The sequence below is a fragment of the Balaenoptera acutorostrata genome, chromosome 9 (assembly GCF_949987535.1).
Source record: "Balaenoptera acutorostrata chromosome 9, mBalAcu1.1, whole genome shotgun sequence".
Classification (NCBI taxonomy): Eukaryota; Metazoa; Chordata; class Mammalia; order Artiodactyla; family Balaenopteridae; genus Balaenoptera; species Balaenoptera acutorostrata.
Genome location: NC_080072.1, coordinates 6,041,997 through 6,056,919, shown reverse-complemented (window position 1 = coordinate 6,056,919; position 14,923 = coordinate 6,041,997). Strand labels below are relative to the sequence as shown.

General features: G+C 62.5%; 2 protein-coding genes across 10 annotated transcripts in view; one reads left to right on the top strand and one right to left on the bottom strand.

Moving 5' to 3' along the window:
- Window positions 1-14,923, bottom strand: part of PC (pyruvate carboxylase) — a 108,283-nt gene that overhangs the window by 8,541 nt on the left and 84,819 nt on the right. For all 9 annotated transcript variants that reach the window (XM_007171034.3, XM_007171036.3, XM_057553152.1 and 6 more), the window contains 9 exons: window positions 14,550-14,685; window positions 14,250-14,434; window positions 13,358-13,523; window positions 13,119-13,264; window positions 12,879-12,996; window positions 12,438-12,589; window positions 10,444-10,562; window positions 8,020-8,182; window positions 5,637-5,819 (listed from right to left, as the gene is read on the bottom strand). In XM_007171034.3, coding sequence (XP_007171096.2) covers window positions 5,637-5,819; window positions 8,020-8,182; window positions 10,444-10,562; window positions 12,438-12,589; window positions 12,879-12,996; window positions 13,119-13,264; window positions 13,358-13,523; window positions 14,250-14,434; window positions 14,550-14,685 — 1,368 coding nt within the window. The remainder of the gene's footprint in view (window positions 1-5,636; window positions 5,820-8,019; window positions 8,183-10,443; window positions 10,563-12,437; window positions 12,590-12,878; window positions 12,997-13,118; window positions 13,265-13,357; window positions 13,524-14,249; window positions 14,435-14,549; window positions 14,686-14,923) is intronic.
- LRFN4 (leucine rich repeat and fibronectin type III domain containing 4) lies at window positions 10-3,328 on the top strand. Its single transcript, XM_057553154.1, has 3 exons — window positions 10-150; window positions 588-1,946; window positions 2,499-3,328. Exons 2-3 carry the CDS (start codon window positions 598-600, stop codon window positions 3,058-3,060), a joined length of 1,911 nt encoding a protein of 636 aa, XP_057409137.1. The 5' UTR covers window positions 10-150; window positions 588-597; the 3' UTR covers window positions 3,061-3,328.

Here is a 14,923-nt window from a genome sequence, read left to right as displayed (position 1 = left end):
CGCGGGCCCGAGCGCCATGGGCCGGAAGGCGTGCGGAAGGCGGCTGGTCTTCCCCGGGCCTCACCCCCGCGGGAGAGCCGCCTGGACTCAGCAGGGGCCGGCCGGGCCCACGGGGAGGCCGGCCCGCGCCCCCTGAGCTACGGACACCAGGTGAGGGGGCCTCGGGGGACAGACTGGGGGTTGGTCAGGGAGGGGCAAGGGGCCACGGGAGGGGTTGGGGAGGGGCATCTTAGCAGGCGGGGGAGGGGATGGCGCCGAAGGGATGCCGGAGGTTCCAGGGGACGCCAGGGAAAGGAAGTTCCGGGACCCTCCCTGCTCTCATGGCCACCTCCGCTTCCTGCCTCAAGCCTCTCCTTGTCCCCAGAGCCCGGACTCCCCCTAACTGCTTGGGAAATGTGACCTTTACTCTGGGGGCCCTGGCCCTGCAGGCTCCAGCTTTCTCTCAGCCTTGGGGGACCCCTTGGGCCTCTGACTCTGACCCCACCCCCAGGCCAGGCTCTCGAGGCTGGCCCATGAGACTGGGTCTTGGGGCAAGTGGGCACCTGTGCCAGACCCACCTGTGCCTGGGCTGTGACCCTTCCCTACAGGGCGCTCACCATGGCCCTGCCGCTCCTGCTGCTGCTGCTGGCCAGTGGAGCAGCCGCCTGCCCACTGCCCTGCGTCTGCCAGAACCTGTCCGAGTCGCTCAGCACCCTCTGTGCCCACCGAGGCCTGCTGTTCGTGCCGCCCAACGTGGACCGGCGCACAGTGGAGCTGCGGCTGGCTGACAACTTCATCCAGGCCTTAGGGCCGCCAGACTTCCGCAACATGACAGGGCTGGTGGACCTGACGCTGTCCCGCAACGCCATCACCCGCATCGGGGCCCGCGCCTTCGGGGACCTGGAGAGCCTGCGCTCCCTGCACCTGGATGGCAACAGGCTGGTGGAGCTGGGCACCGGCAGCCTGCGGGGCCCCGTCAACCTGCAGCACCTCATCCTCAGCGGCAACCAGCTGGGCCGCATCGCGCCGGGGGCCTTCGACGACTTCCTGGACAGCCTGGAGGACCTGGACCTGTCCTACAACAACCTGCGGCAGGTGCCCTGGGCCGGCATCGGCGCCATGCCTGCCCTGCACACCCTCAACCTGGACCACAACCTCATCGACGCATTGCCCCCGGGCGCCTTTGCGCAACTCGGCCAGCTCTCCCGCCTTGACCTCACCTCCAACCGCCTGGCCACGCTGGCGCCCGACCCGCTCTTCTCCCGGGGGCGCAACGCCGAGGCCTCGCCTGCCCCGCTGGTGCTGAGCTTCAGTGGGAACCCCCTGCACTGCAATTGCGAACTGCTGTGGCTGCGGCGGCTCGCCCGGCCCGACGACCTGGAGACGTGCGCCTCCCCGCCTGGCCTGGCCGGCCGCTACTTCTGGGCGGTGCCCGAGGGCGAGTTCTCCTGTGAGCCGCCCCTCATTGCCCGCCACACGCAGCGCCTCTGGGTGCTGGAGGGCCAGCGGGCCACACTGCGGTGCCGGGCCCTCGGCGACCCTGTGCCCACCATGCACTGGGTCGGCCCTGACGACCGGCTGGTCGGCAACTCCTCCCGAGCCCGGGCTTTTCCCAACGGGACCCTGGAGATTGGGGTGACGGGTTCCGCGGACGCGGGGGGCTACACCTGCATTGCCACCAACCCTGCTGGCGAGGCCACAGCCCAGGTAGAACTACGGGTGCTGGCCTTACCCCACGGAGGGAACGGCAGTACCGAGGGGGCCCGCCCGGGGCCCTCGGACATCGCCGCCTCAGCCCGCACTGCTGCCGAGGGCGAGGGGACGCTGGAGTCTGAGCCAGCCGTGCAGGTGACGGAGGTGACCGCCACCTCGGGGGTAGTGAGCTGGGGGCCAGGGCGGCCGGCGGACCCTGTGTGGATGTTCCAAATCCAGTACAACAGCAGCGAGGACGAGACCCTCATGTACCGGTGAGGAGGCGCTTTGTAGTCCGTGGCCCCCAGCGTCACCCCCAGCAGCCCTCCTCTGAGCTCTGCTCCACCCCTCGGGGCTTGGCCACCTCTCCTGCTCCTTCGCTCTCCTCGGGGCTTCCACACACCCCTCCTCAGCGTCTGAGCTGCCTGGGCCGAGTGGGGGCTGCAGGGGGAGGGGAGGGGGAGGCCTCAGGTGTGGCAGAGCGGGTGAGGCCTCGGGTATTGGCATCCGTCTGCATTTAAGCTCGTGGGCTTGGCCCGCACACGCATGTTGTTTGTGCACCTGGCGTGTGATTCTCCACCGCCTCGAGGCCAGCCCTGGGCCCAGGTGTCAACGTGCACACCTCTCTGGCCCCTGACAACCGGCTCCAGGGCCACACGCGCCTGTCTTGTTTTCTCTGCCTTCTTCAGTGAACACACAGGCCCATGTGGTCCTGGGGAAGGGAGCGTTCAGAGCTGGGACCTGGGGGCGCGTGGTGAGGCTGGTGGGGGGTGGGCTGGGGCCTGGGCCCCCGTACCTGCGCTCTGACCGCCTGCCCTTGCCCGCAGGATCATCCCAGCCTCCAGCCACCACTTCCTGCTGAAACACCTGGTCCCGGGTGCCGACTATGACCTCTGTCTGCTGGCCCTGTCACCTGCCACTGGGCCTTCCGACCTCACAGCCACTAGGCTGCTGGGCTGTGCCCACTTTTCCACGCTGCCAGCCACACCCCTGTGCCACGCCCTGCAGGCCCACGTGCTGGGCGGGACCCTGACCGTGGCTGTCGGGGGGGTGCTGGTGGCTGCCTTACTGGTCTTCACTGTGGCCTTGCTGGTTCGGGGCCGGGGGGCCGGGAATGGCCGCCTCCCCCTCAAGCTCAGCCACGTCCAATCCCAGACCAACGGGGGCCCCAGCCCCACACCCAAGACGCACCCACCGCGGAGCCCCCCGCCTCGCCCCCAGCGCAGCTGCTCCCTGGACCTGGGAGACACGGGCGGGTGCTACGGGTACGCCAGGCGCCTCGGAGGGGCCTGGGCCCGACGGAGCCACTCTGTGCACGGGGGGCTGCTCGGGGCCGGGTGCCGGGGCATGGGGGGCAGTGCCGAGCGGCTGGAAGAGAGTGTGGTGTGATGGCAAGGGAGCCAGCCCGGGGTGGGCGGCAGAGGGTGTGGGGTGGGCAGCCTCCTGGCCCGGTGGGTCAGCACTGCCTGAGAGTCCCTCCTGGTTTTACCCTGGGTCCCTTGGGCAGGACAGGGGGCCCTCTCCCTGGTTCTGGCCTCCAGTCGGGCAGAACGGGACAGGTCCCTGTGACAGGTGCTCACGGCCTCCGAGGCAGGGGCTGCAGCCACCAAGTGCAAGTCTTGTTTTTCTTTATAATAAAATTACTGGGGTCACCTCAGTGCTAGTCTCTGGTCTCGCCCTGCTAGGTTCCCTGAAAAGAGAGGGGGGACTCCGGGCCAGTGGAGGCACAAACAAGACGGGGTCAGCGCTGGGGCTACCAGCCCCGTGGAGGCCCAACCAGCCTGGGGTGCCCTCGGACCCTGGAGTGCTGTGGGGCCCAGCGCCTCTGTGCTCTGTGCCCACATCTGAGCGCAGGGAATGCCCCTTCCTGACAGCACATGGGCAGGATGTCTCGCCCTTACCTGGCACAGGCGTTACAGTGCACAGGGCAGCAAAGGGAGCAGGTGGGAGGCGGTGCAGCCCTTCTGGGCAAAGGGACCTGGGCTGGTAACGTTCTTCTTAGCAACTCAATAAGGAAGTCCCCGTTGGCTCCCATGGGTGACAACCTTATTCACCATCGGCCAGGGCACCTTCTGGATGTATAAAATGTCATCCCAAAGGGATTGGAAAGGGACTTGGAATCCCATTGCCCTGCTCAGTCTGGGACCCCCCTAGAAGGTTCCTGTCAGGGATGCAGGCCCTGAGCAAGATCTTGGTTCTCAGCTGCTCCACTGACGCCCCTCGTGGCTTTGCTCTTGCTGGACACCCAGGGGCAAACACCAAGGGGGACCACGCCCACATGGCCACTGCTCTAGTCCCCACCTCAAGGAGCCACAGTCACGGGGCAGCCTGCCCTGCCCTGCCTCTGCCAGGCCCAGGTCCCTGCCAGCCTCTGGCCCAGACAGGCCTCCTCCAGCCTTCAAACAACCACTGCTCCTGGGCATCAGCTGGGAGGAATCAGTGCTCCAAACACACTTCCGGGCACGTGTGGCGCGGCCCGTGCACCCAGTGCTTTGAGGACATGCAGGTGCCCCGGTCCTGGTGCGGAGGGTGGGCGTGGCACCCCAGGCCCGCGGTGCTGCACCTGTGCTGAGGGGTGTGTGGCCCTTGCTGCCTAAGGGGACCCACTGTGGCCCTGATGGCGGCCCAGTGAGAGTTGGCGCGATAAGGTGCGTGCGTACACACGTGGCAGGCCGAGCTCACACACTTGTATGTGTGCATGGCATCGACACACACGTGTGCCTGCCCGCCCAGCCCCAGAACACATACCTGGATGTGGCCCAAGAGATCCTGGTTTAAATAAAATGAAACAAGGTCTTCAACAGAGAAGAGCAGGAGAGCGTGAGCCCTGCAAGGGGCCGCGGAGAGAGGGTGGAGAAGGCACGGGGTGGGGGTGGGGGGGAAGGGTAGGTGGCCTTCAGGGCTGCGGCGCAGGGTTGGCAGGGCCAGTGGCCTGGCCCAGGTGCACATTTGGGCAGGACGCTGGTGCCCCAACCTGCTGTCGGCCTCCCACCTTCCTCGGCCCCTTCACGGCCCCCATGGCCCTGGTCTCCCTTCTCCACCTTCCAGCTCTAAGGCAGTGGGTGCTCAGGAGCCCTCCAGCCCGTAGGACAGGTGGAGGGTCCTATGGCCCAGGGGCACAACCACGGGGGGGCCAGCCGGGGTCACCAGCAGGACAACACAGTAACAGAAGCAGGCAGGCGAGGGGTGGGGTGGCCGGGCCCCCTGCACACTGGCCACCCCCCACCGGAAGCAGCCCCGGGACACCGCGGTGGGAGACCAAGCCCCCGCAGCGAGAAGCGGGTGGAGCACACGACGTCACGACGCGTCTCTGCCACGTGTGCAGGAAATGGTCCCCCGAACGGGAGCCCTGAGGCTCCTCACGGAAGTGCAGAGGCCCCGAAGCACGGACCCCGGGAGGTGGGCCGAGCCCCACAGGCTCCTCCCTCCCACGTGCTTTTTCAAAAGGCTTCTGCACCCTTGGAGCACCTGCCAGACACCGTGGAGCATGTCAGCAGATGAGGGGAATGACGTGGGGCTGAGAGAGGACAGCGCTGCCCACGTGCCCCAGACCCAGCGCCGAGCCCGGACGCAGCAGGGCTGGGGCAGCCGAGAAGGAGAGGGCGGTGCGGAGGGGCCGTCAGCCACCCAGCTCCCCATGTGCAGTGGGCAGGGGACGGTGTCCTCAGCACGGGGAGAGCATCCCCTGGGACTCTCAGATGGAGGAGGAGTGGGTCTGCCAGGCCACCACCCTCCACAGGGGGCTGGGCAGCGTGATCCCCGAGGGGCAGAGCCCCGTCCTTCTGCCCCTCCTGCCCTGCAGAGTGTCTGACGGCAGCGTCTGCCCAGGGAGTGCCCACAGCTACTCGAGCAGCGTTGGCCTCAGGGACAAGACAGTATGTGGCTGTGATTCCATCTCCAGCTATACACAAGTGACAGGGCCTGACCGAGAGGCCAATGGGCATCTCGGGCCTGCAGACGCTCACCTTCACGCCTCGGACTCTGAACTCGGCAAGGGCTCTGCTCATCTTCGTGGCGGCCGTGGGGTGGTCCTTGCCGTGGGCGATGACTTTGACCAGCAGGGAGTCGTAGTGGGGGGAGATGACAGCGCCTTGGAAGGCAGAGGCGTTGTCCAGGCGGATGCCCATGCCCTCCCCGCTCCGGAACACCTGCGGGAGAGGCCAGCGTGGGCCGGCAGGGCGCTGAAGGCCGTGCACAGGTGAACCCCAACTCTGGCTTGTGAAGTTCTTACTTTCTGCCAGCAAACCCAGGGGTACCCCACCGTGTGGAGGAAGGGCCACAGTCACCACTCCCTCCTCCCCAAGAGGAGCAAGGGGGCAGGACAAGGGACGGGGAGGGCGTGCCCCGCCAGCCCCAGGGCTTGGCGCCTAGCACTCAGGGCTGACGCGGAGCCTGCAGGGCACGGAGGGACCGGGGCAAGCAGGCCAGATCCCACCGACCTGCCACCCCGCCCGCCTGACCAACCCTCTTGCTTTTCAGGTTCATTCATTTGTTCACTCATTCATTCCACGGCACGTGTGCCCACCTCGTGCCAGGTAGTGGGGACAGAGCAGCTAAAACAGACCCCCTGCTCGCAAGGGGCTCCCAGCCTGCTGGGCGAAGGGGGCAGACAAAGAAATGAGGAAGCACACAGACGGGTGACAAGGATGCTGCAGGACAGAGCAAGGCAAGCGGAGGCAGGCTGGGGGCGTTTAACGCACGGTGTCCCCCCACCTTCCCTGCCTTCCAGATGGGAGGAGCCAGCGAGCGGATGATTAACACTAGGAACAGGGAGCCAGGCCAGATGCAGGGAGACACACAGGAGCCCACGGGCCCAGGAGGGGAAGCGGAGCGAGGGTCAGAGAGGCGGCCCATGGGGACGCACGGGGGCTCCAAATGGTCCGATGCGGGCAGGGGGGCCACGGCACGGGGACAGGGGCTTGGGGCGTGAACATCTGTGGAGGGGGAGGGAGAGCCTGTGCCCGGGGCAGGGGACCCATGTGCGGCACAGGTCAGCGAGATGGGGAGCGGGAGGGACAGCCCGGGGGGCTTGGGACACACGCTGCACCGTATTTCCGCGTCTAAGGGACACAGGCCCGTGTTCGATAAAAAGGAACTCAATAAAATATTTAAGGGTGAACACGCAGCTGTGAGCAGGAACTGTCAGCTAAAAATATTCTGTGGTAAACCAGGCTCGGAGGAGCCAGGCCCCGGAGGTGGAGGTGCAGGAAGGCAGCACTGCGTCTCGGAGCTGCCCCTTCCCGGCCGAGGGCAGAGAAGTCGGGGGCCGCCCAGCGCACAGCACTCTGGCCTTGGGGCTGGCCCCCACCTATGGACTTGGATCCTTCCAGAAATGGAACTCCGGCGGCAGCTCTGCCTCAAGCCGAGCAGCTCTATGCGGCTTTCAGAATCCAGATAGCTCCCCTTCCCTCCCCGGCCACCCCATGTCACTCGTCTCAGGAACCCAGGGTCTGTCTCAAAATCACCCTCGCCCTCCTCCCTGGACTCCCGCATGCCTCCTGCTTCCTCAGAAGCTCGGGCCAGATGGGGAGCAGTAAACCGGCAGAGCCTGTGACGGCACCGCTGACGTGCAGGACTGGAGGCATCCTTAGCTGGTGGCAGGAGACAGGACCAGGGAACGGGAGTCCCAGCAGTCCAGAGGGCTCCTGCCTGCAGCGGGCCCAGAGGCTGGGGCGGGAGGGGCGGGGCGGGGAGGGGAGAGAGGAGTGCCCAGGGGAGGGGCAGGGGAGGGGAGGGGAGAGAGGAGTGCCCAGGGGAGGGGCAGGGGAGGGGAGGGGAGAGAGGAGTGCCCAGGGGAGGGGCAGGGGAGCCCGCCCAGGCCCTCTCGCAGCCCCTGACAGGCCGAACCTGCCTCTCAGTCTCCTCCCTGGCCCCCTCCATCTCCCTGACTCCCTCATTCATCCCTGATGGGTCCCTTGGCCCAGCCTGTCCCCTCCACTGAGACATAACGGGCCCCAATCCCTTGCTGCACCCAGGGTCTCCCTCAGACTGAAGGCAGGACAGAAGCCAGCAGCGCTGCTCGGTGGGCAGTGAAGCTTTGGGTTCTTGTGACACGAGTCAAGGGCCTGGGCTTCGTTCCCAGGGACCCTGCACTTGGCACCCAGCTGGTCTGCTCCCTGTTCCACGTGATCCCCCCCGCTGGCCTTTCCAGCCTGTGCACATGGCAGTCTCTCCCCGGGAATGCTCTCCCCTTTAGTCCTGGACAGTGCCTGGCTCCCACGTACTCTCAGCCAGCTCAAGCCAGGGGCCTCCTTCACTGCCGGGCCCACAGGCTCCCTCGTGCCCCCCAGAGAAGCGTCTGCAAGCAGGCCGAGACTGGTGGCGGGCTCAGTGGGAAGGCAGCCCTACCTCGATGCGGCCGGTGTCCGGCTGGAAGCTGCGCGAGGGGTCCTCAGTGGTGACCCGGCACTGGATGGCACAGCCGTTGATGCGGATGTTCTCCTGCCGCAGGCCCAGGTCGGGCAGGCTCCGGCCCTCGGCCACGTGGATCTGGGCATGGACCAGGTCCACACTGCAGGATGGGGGACAGGCAGAGGAGGGGGAGAGCGTGAGGCAGGGGATGGGCGAGGGCAGCCCCGGCCCCGCCGCCCCTGCCGGCTGACCCTTCGGCAGCCTCCTCCCAACCAGACCAGGCTGGGAACCCGCAAGGTCTGAATGAGGAGAACGCGGCAGCCGGAGGGGTGGCTGAAATATTAGCATCTACCTGATCTTGCACCCCCTCCCAAACTACTCCTCCCCACGCTCTGCCCTACTCCTTCCCTGGGGTCTCTCTGTCCTCTTACCTCCCCCAAACCCTCCCTTGGTCAAGCCTGGATCTGAAGGCTCAGACCCTCATTCTTAAGAGCGGTATGTGCTCCAGGGTGTGTGCTGGGTGGGGCTGGGGGCCAGTTTGCAAGATGACAGGATCACAGCGAAGGCCAGGCTTGTTGAGATGGGGCCACAGCTACCGGAGGGTCCACACCGGTGGGCGCCATCGTGGTCAGGATGCCACCCTACCATGACCTATGTTGCAGCTGGGCTTGTCCCCAAGAAAGACCCTTCAGAGAAGATCTCAGAGTACAGAGCTCTCCAAATGTGCCTGGTTTTCTACGCACACCCTCGCTGACTGCCATGCTCCTAAGGACGGCAACAAATCTAAGTGGAACAGCTGTTAAAAAAAAACTCAAGGTTTTAAATTTATTGTCACCGAGGCTTGTGATAAGGACAGCCTGGGAACTACCACCCTGGCGGATCTTCCTCAGTGTTTCGTATTTCCTGCTAAACCACTCCACAGTCTTGAGGATGATTACCACGCAGCGCCGCATCTACACACCGCAGACTATGGCTGTGCTCTTGCCAAGCTTCACCTCCACAGTAATGCTCTGAGAGTCACTGTCGTTCCCATCAGAGGAGGAGCCCGAGGGCCAGAGAGGCTGCAGCCCACCCAAGCTCTACGCAGCTAGTGACCTGGGAGGAACCTGCACCCCAGTCTGTGTCTGACATAAAACCTCTGCTCTCGAGCAAGCAAAGACTCCCATCCTTAGCAGAACAGGCTCAGAACAGGCTCAAGATTGACGACAGTTTTACACCAACGCAATGGGGAAAGTCTCACGGGGCCAGAGGGTGAGGCCGGAGCATGTGCCTCGACTCAGCCTTTACCTCGAGAGAGCAAGGACCCCGAGGCCTTCCGTGCAGCTGCCGGGCAAAGGCAGGCGCCCCAGCAGCATCCCCAGTCTCAGGTGGGGTCAGGGGTCGGGGAAGGAACTGTCCGAAAAGTTCCATGGTGAGATGGACTGGCCCAAAGCTAGGGTGTAACACTTAAAAGGCTCAATGTATGTATTTTGAAACAATGAAAGGCCATATTAATTGTTTATAAAATGGGCAGGTTTTTTTGGGAATGTCTATACACAATGCTTGTGGGAGAACAAATTGGAACAAGGGATCTCAAAGGCTCTTTAGGTGAGATGTTGCTTATCCATTGCTCAGGTAATCCTACTAAAGGTGTCTGTCCTCAGAACTCTTCAGAGAGGTGGGCAAAGACTTAGGCCCAAAGATGTTAACTGACACACCCTTAATAACTACAAAAGCCAAACAACCTGATTGTCTAAAAATAGAGGAATATGTAGATAAGTTATAAAATACCCAGAAGATGCAATAGTGTGCAACCACTTAAAAGTATTTGGAAAGAATGGGAATGCCTTAGACAAATATTAAACTTTAAATGTAGAATAAAAGTTCTATACAAAACATCTCATTTGTGTCAAACTACTTATATAGTAAATAAAGATGGACAGAAACCAAAAGATTTAGTGTGGGCGTAGGAGACACAGCACAGGGCTGGAGACGACCAGCTGTGTGACCTTGAGCAACTCTCTTAACCTCTCTGAGCCTCAGTTTCGTCATCTGAAAAATGGGGTTGAATGGCACCTTCTTCCCATGAGGTCGTGATGTGCAGCACACAGCACAGCCTGCCGGGAACCTCCTCAGCATCCTGTTTCTGAGGGGTGGGGTCCTGAGTCATTTTTATTTGCTCCTTTGTACTAATTCTTACAGTAACCATGTAATGCTTTTATAATAATAATTTTCATAAAAAGTAAGTACCTGGATCCCTAAATATTCTCTACCCGTGGACAGTGAGCCGAGCTCCTGCTGCCCACTCCCTAGGAACCACCTGGTGTGGGTTTCACACAAGATGGGGGAGACGCCCCTTCCCAGGACTGCTCCCCGCCATTTGCAGCCGCGGGCTGGTCACGGAGGCTGCCCCTGCGTCACTGGCTCGACCCCTGTGCTCACTCGGTGATCTCCTCGGTGACGGTGTGCTCCACCTGCAGGCGCGAGTTGACCTCAATGAAGTAGTGCTTGCCGTACTTGTCCACCAGGAATTCCACCGTGCCCGCGTTCTCGTAGCCCACCTGTGGGGTGGCCGCATCAGCAGGGCGCAGTGGTGGGAGCCCGATGGGGATGCAGGCTCACCCACTGGGCTGGTTCCATAATAGAACAGACTGCGGCAAACCCCGCCCCAACCGATGGCAGGCAGCCCAGCAGCCCTGACCCCGGGAGGCGAGGGCCCAAAACCCACAAGGGGCCCCGGCCTGGACATCTACCCCAGGCCTCCGCAGGAACCTCTGAGGGCTGCACACAGCTTGTCCGGGTGAGACACGAGCAGAAGCTCCTGTCTGGCCCAGACGGCACCCTCTACCCAGCAGGTCCTCAGCTTTTGGGCACAGGCCCACCTGCGCATACCCTGGCCTCTCCTGGACCCTTCTTATTCTTAGAGGGTCTTCAGAAAGTTCCCCTCTACTTTACTCCATCATCACTTCTGGCCACTACCCAAAGAGATGCCATTTGAGAGGAACCAACAGATGAGGCTCTAACTCAAAATACAAGCCTAATTCTAGCTTCACTTCTAGTCCTACCAAAACCACAAACTAGACTTTACTCAGCTCCCTCAAATCTGTTCTGGAAGGAGACACAGCATAAGCCAATAAATAAGACCAAACTCAAGGCAAGAATAGTCCTCTTATAAAGGAACCAAAATCTCAACTATAATCAGACCCTAATCAACACCTCATGTTAGCCGTGGCTGGCTTTCCATTTGGGGAAGGTTACAGAAGCATCCGTGGTCCGTGGGCACGGGCTGCCTGAGAGCCTGAGGGAGCTCAGCTCTGGAAGGAGAGCAGGCCCAGGGGCCGGCCTGGCAGCCGGGGAGAGCAGATCTGAAGAGATGTCCACTCGGGCCTCTGGGATGGGGAGGCAGAGGCGGGGGTAGGATGCCTGGCCTCTGAGCCGGGGTGGGGTCAGGGGGCCCCCAGCAGAACAGAGAGCAGGGTCCCTGCTGCAGCCTGGTCACACGTGGCAGGCACTTTCCCGGGCTGGCCTGAGGGCAGTCACCCCACATCCCTGCAGAGACAGGCGGAGGAGCACCCGGGGAGCAAATGGGTTGCAATAGAGGTGATGTAGGGGACAGTTAACAGTAAGCGAGGGGCTTCCCTGGTGGCCCAATGGTTAAGAATCCGCCTGCCAATGCAAGGGACACGGGTTCGAGGCCTGGTCCGGGAAAATCCCACATGCCGCGGAGCAACTAAGCCCGTGCGCCACAGCTACTGAGCCTGCGCTCTAGAGCCCGTGAGCCACAACTATTGAGCCCCCACGAGCCACAACTACTGAAGCCCGCGCGCCTAGAGCCCATGCTCTGCAACAGGAGAAGCCACCACAATGAGAACCCCAGGCACCACAACAAAGAGTAGCCCCCGCTCGCCACAACTAGAGAAAGCCCACACGCAGCAACAAAGACCCAGCGCAGCCAAAAAAAAAAAAAAAAGAATAAGTGAGGAAGAGATGCCTGAATACTGTTCCTTAATCTTAACAGATGCCACTGACTCTCTCATTCCCTTTGTTCCAGGGGTTCGCTGGTGCTGTGCAGAAACTCAATCTGTGCAGAGGGCACTAAGGAGGGGCCAGTGGCTCTTTCCCTCCTCTCTCAGCCTTTCTGGTCTCCAGGCTTGGCCTCTGGGCCCAGCGCCTCTGCGGCTGCACAGCAAGGATCCTGAGGGCCCTGCATCAGCCCTCAGTCCTCCTGCCCCCTTCCCGGAGCTGGTCACCCTGGGCCTCCCTGCTCTGCAGCAGCTGGCCCACATCTGGACCCCAGCAACCCAACCGCCGGCCGTGAGGCTTATGCCAGCAGGAGCTCAAAGCAAGCCTGCAGGAATGGGCTCCTTGTCTCCACATGGGGAGGAGCCCATGCCCTTGGCTTTCAAACTCTGTCCCCGAGAGCCCCTGCCCTTCACCTGCTTTGCAAGTTTGACAGAGTCACTGGTGAGCCGGCTCCGAAGCTGGGGGTCCAGGTGGGCAGCAGGGGCGATCTCGACCACCTTCTGGTGCCGCCGCTGGATGGAGCAGTCTCGCTCGTACAGGTGCAGGATGTTGCCGTACTGGTCCCCTGGGGTGGAGGTAGACTGCGCTCAGCTCCTCCTGGGATCCAGACACCCCTGAGCTCCTGACGATCCCCGCGCAAGCACTGTGGCCGCTCGGCACAGCTCCCAGCGGTGCCTCAGCCAGGACAGAAACGGGCACAACGGAGGCCTCGGGCCCGACCAGCATGGCCCCACAGCCCACCTTCCTGGGGAGGGTCTTCCTGAGCGAGAGCCCCTGCAGCTTTCCCCAAGCCAGAAGGAGCGGGGCCTCTGCAGCTGCCTTGCGCTGTGGCCCCGGGAACGCGCCCCACTCACCCAGGATCTGCACCTCGATGTGGCGCGGCTTCTCAATGAACTTCTCCACGAACAGCGCCCCGTTCCCGAAGGCGGCCAGAGCCTCCGAGTAGGCCCGGGTGTAGTTCTCCTCCAGCTCCTGGGAGCGCAGGCGAGGGCCAAGGAGACAGTGAGTCCCAAGCTCGGCCGTGCATGGCCCTGCCCGCCCCCAGCACCCCAGTCCCTCTGCAGGTGGTCTCCCAGCCCTCAGCGCCCGCTCACCTCATAGCTCTGCACGACCCTCATGCCGCGCCCCCCGCCCCCATAGGCGGCCTTGAAGATAATGGGGAAGCCGTAGGTGTTGGAGAAATCGTGAGCCTCGTGCAGGGAAGTGATGGGGGTGGCTGTACCGGGGACCACGGGGACACCTGGTGGGATACAGGCAGGTCAAGCCGAAGCCCGCCAGCAGCGCCCCCGCCCCGGACAGCCCCTCTCAGGAGCTGCGTGGCCCCCATCCTCACCTGCAGCGATGGCGATGGCCCGGGCCTCCACCTTATCTCCCATCTTGCGGACCACCTCAGGGCTCGGCCCAATGAACCGAATCCCGGCATCCTGGCAGGCCTGGGCAAAGTCTGCTCGCTCTGACAGGAACCCATAGCCAGGGTGCACGGCATCCACGTTGTTTTCCTGGCGGGGGTGTGGTGGCGTCGGAAGAGTGGCGCTCCCCTCAAAGCCCTTCACAAAGGCCCGCCCAGACCCTGCAGCCCTCGCGCCTGCCCCCACTCACTTGCTCCATTCATTCACTCACTCACTCATTCTCTCACTCACTCATTCGCTCACTCTCTCATTCACTCACTCACTCACTCATTCGCTCACTCACTCATTCCTTCACTCACTCATTCACTCACTCATTCCTTCACTCACTCATTGACTCATTCCTTCACTCATTCACTCATTCCTTCACTCACTCATTGACTCATTCCTTCACTCACTCACTCTCACTCATTCCTTCACTCATTCACCCATTCCTTCACTCACTCATTCACTCATTCACTCATTCACTCATTCCTTCACTCACTCATTCACTCATTCCTTCACTCACTCATTCACTCATTCCTTCACTCACTCATTCACTCTCACTCATTCCTTCACTCATTCGCTCACTCACCCATTTGCTCACTCATTCACCCATTCCTTCACTCACTCATTCACTCATTCCTTCACTCACTCATTCACTCATTCCTTCACTCACTCATTCACTCATTCCTGCACTCATTCATTCACTCACTCACTCACTCACTCATTCATCCCTTCACAGGGACTCACTGCCAGTAGTGTCAAGTTTTGGGGGGGCAGGCACAGGACCCAGGCCTGGCCCTCAAGAGGCCCCCATCCCAGCCCAGCCCCGCTCACCTTGGCCACCTTGATGATGTCTGGGATGTGCAGATAGGCCTGCACCGGGGCGAGGCCACGGCCGATGAGGTAGGCTTCGTCAGCTTTCTGTCGGTGCATCTGGCCAGTGTCCTGCTCCGAGTAGACAGCCACGGTGCGGATGCCCAGCTCCGTGCAGGCCCGGAACACGCGGATGGCGATCTCGCCTGGGGCCGGGGGTGGGCAACAGGATGGGAATTTAGATCCCCGGGTCCTAAGAGATGCAGAAACAGGGGCAGGGAGCTGGGGCAGGGGCTGGACGCTGGCTCCCGCTGTGCTCACCTCTGTTGGCCACCATGACCTTCTTGATAGGTTTGTATTCCAGGCGCCGGACACTGGGCGAGGCAGCGGGGGCAGTGGAGGTTCGGCGGATACCTAGGAGCCTCAGGCCCCCACGGATAGTTTGAAACTTCAGCATCTAGGGAGGGAAGTCATGGCCAGGTTAGAGAAGCCTCAGCTCGGAGGGTCCCCAGGAAGAGCGGGGGTCCTGCGCCAGCCTCCCGGCAGTCCCTCATGAAAGCCAGCACCACTGCTGCCTCGATTCCTCCCTGCGGGGCTGCGTGACTATAGGGAAGGGAGCAAATTCACACCCAAATGGCACCCCAAGCTTACCCTAATACTCTCATACTCACTATAATTTCTAAAGCACCGCACTT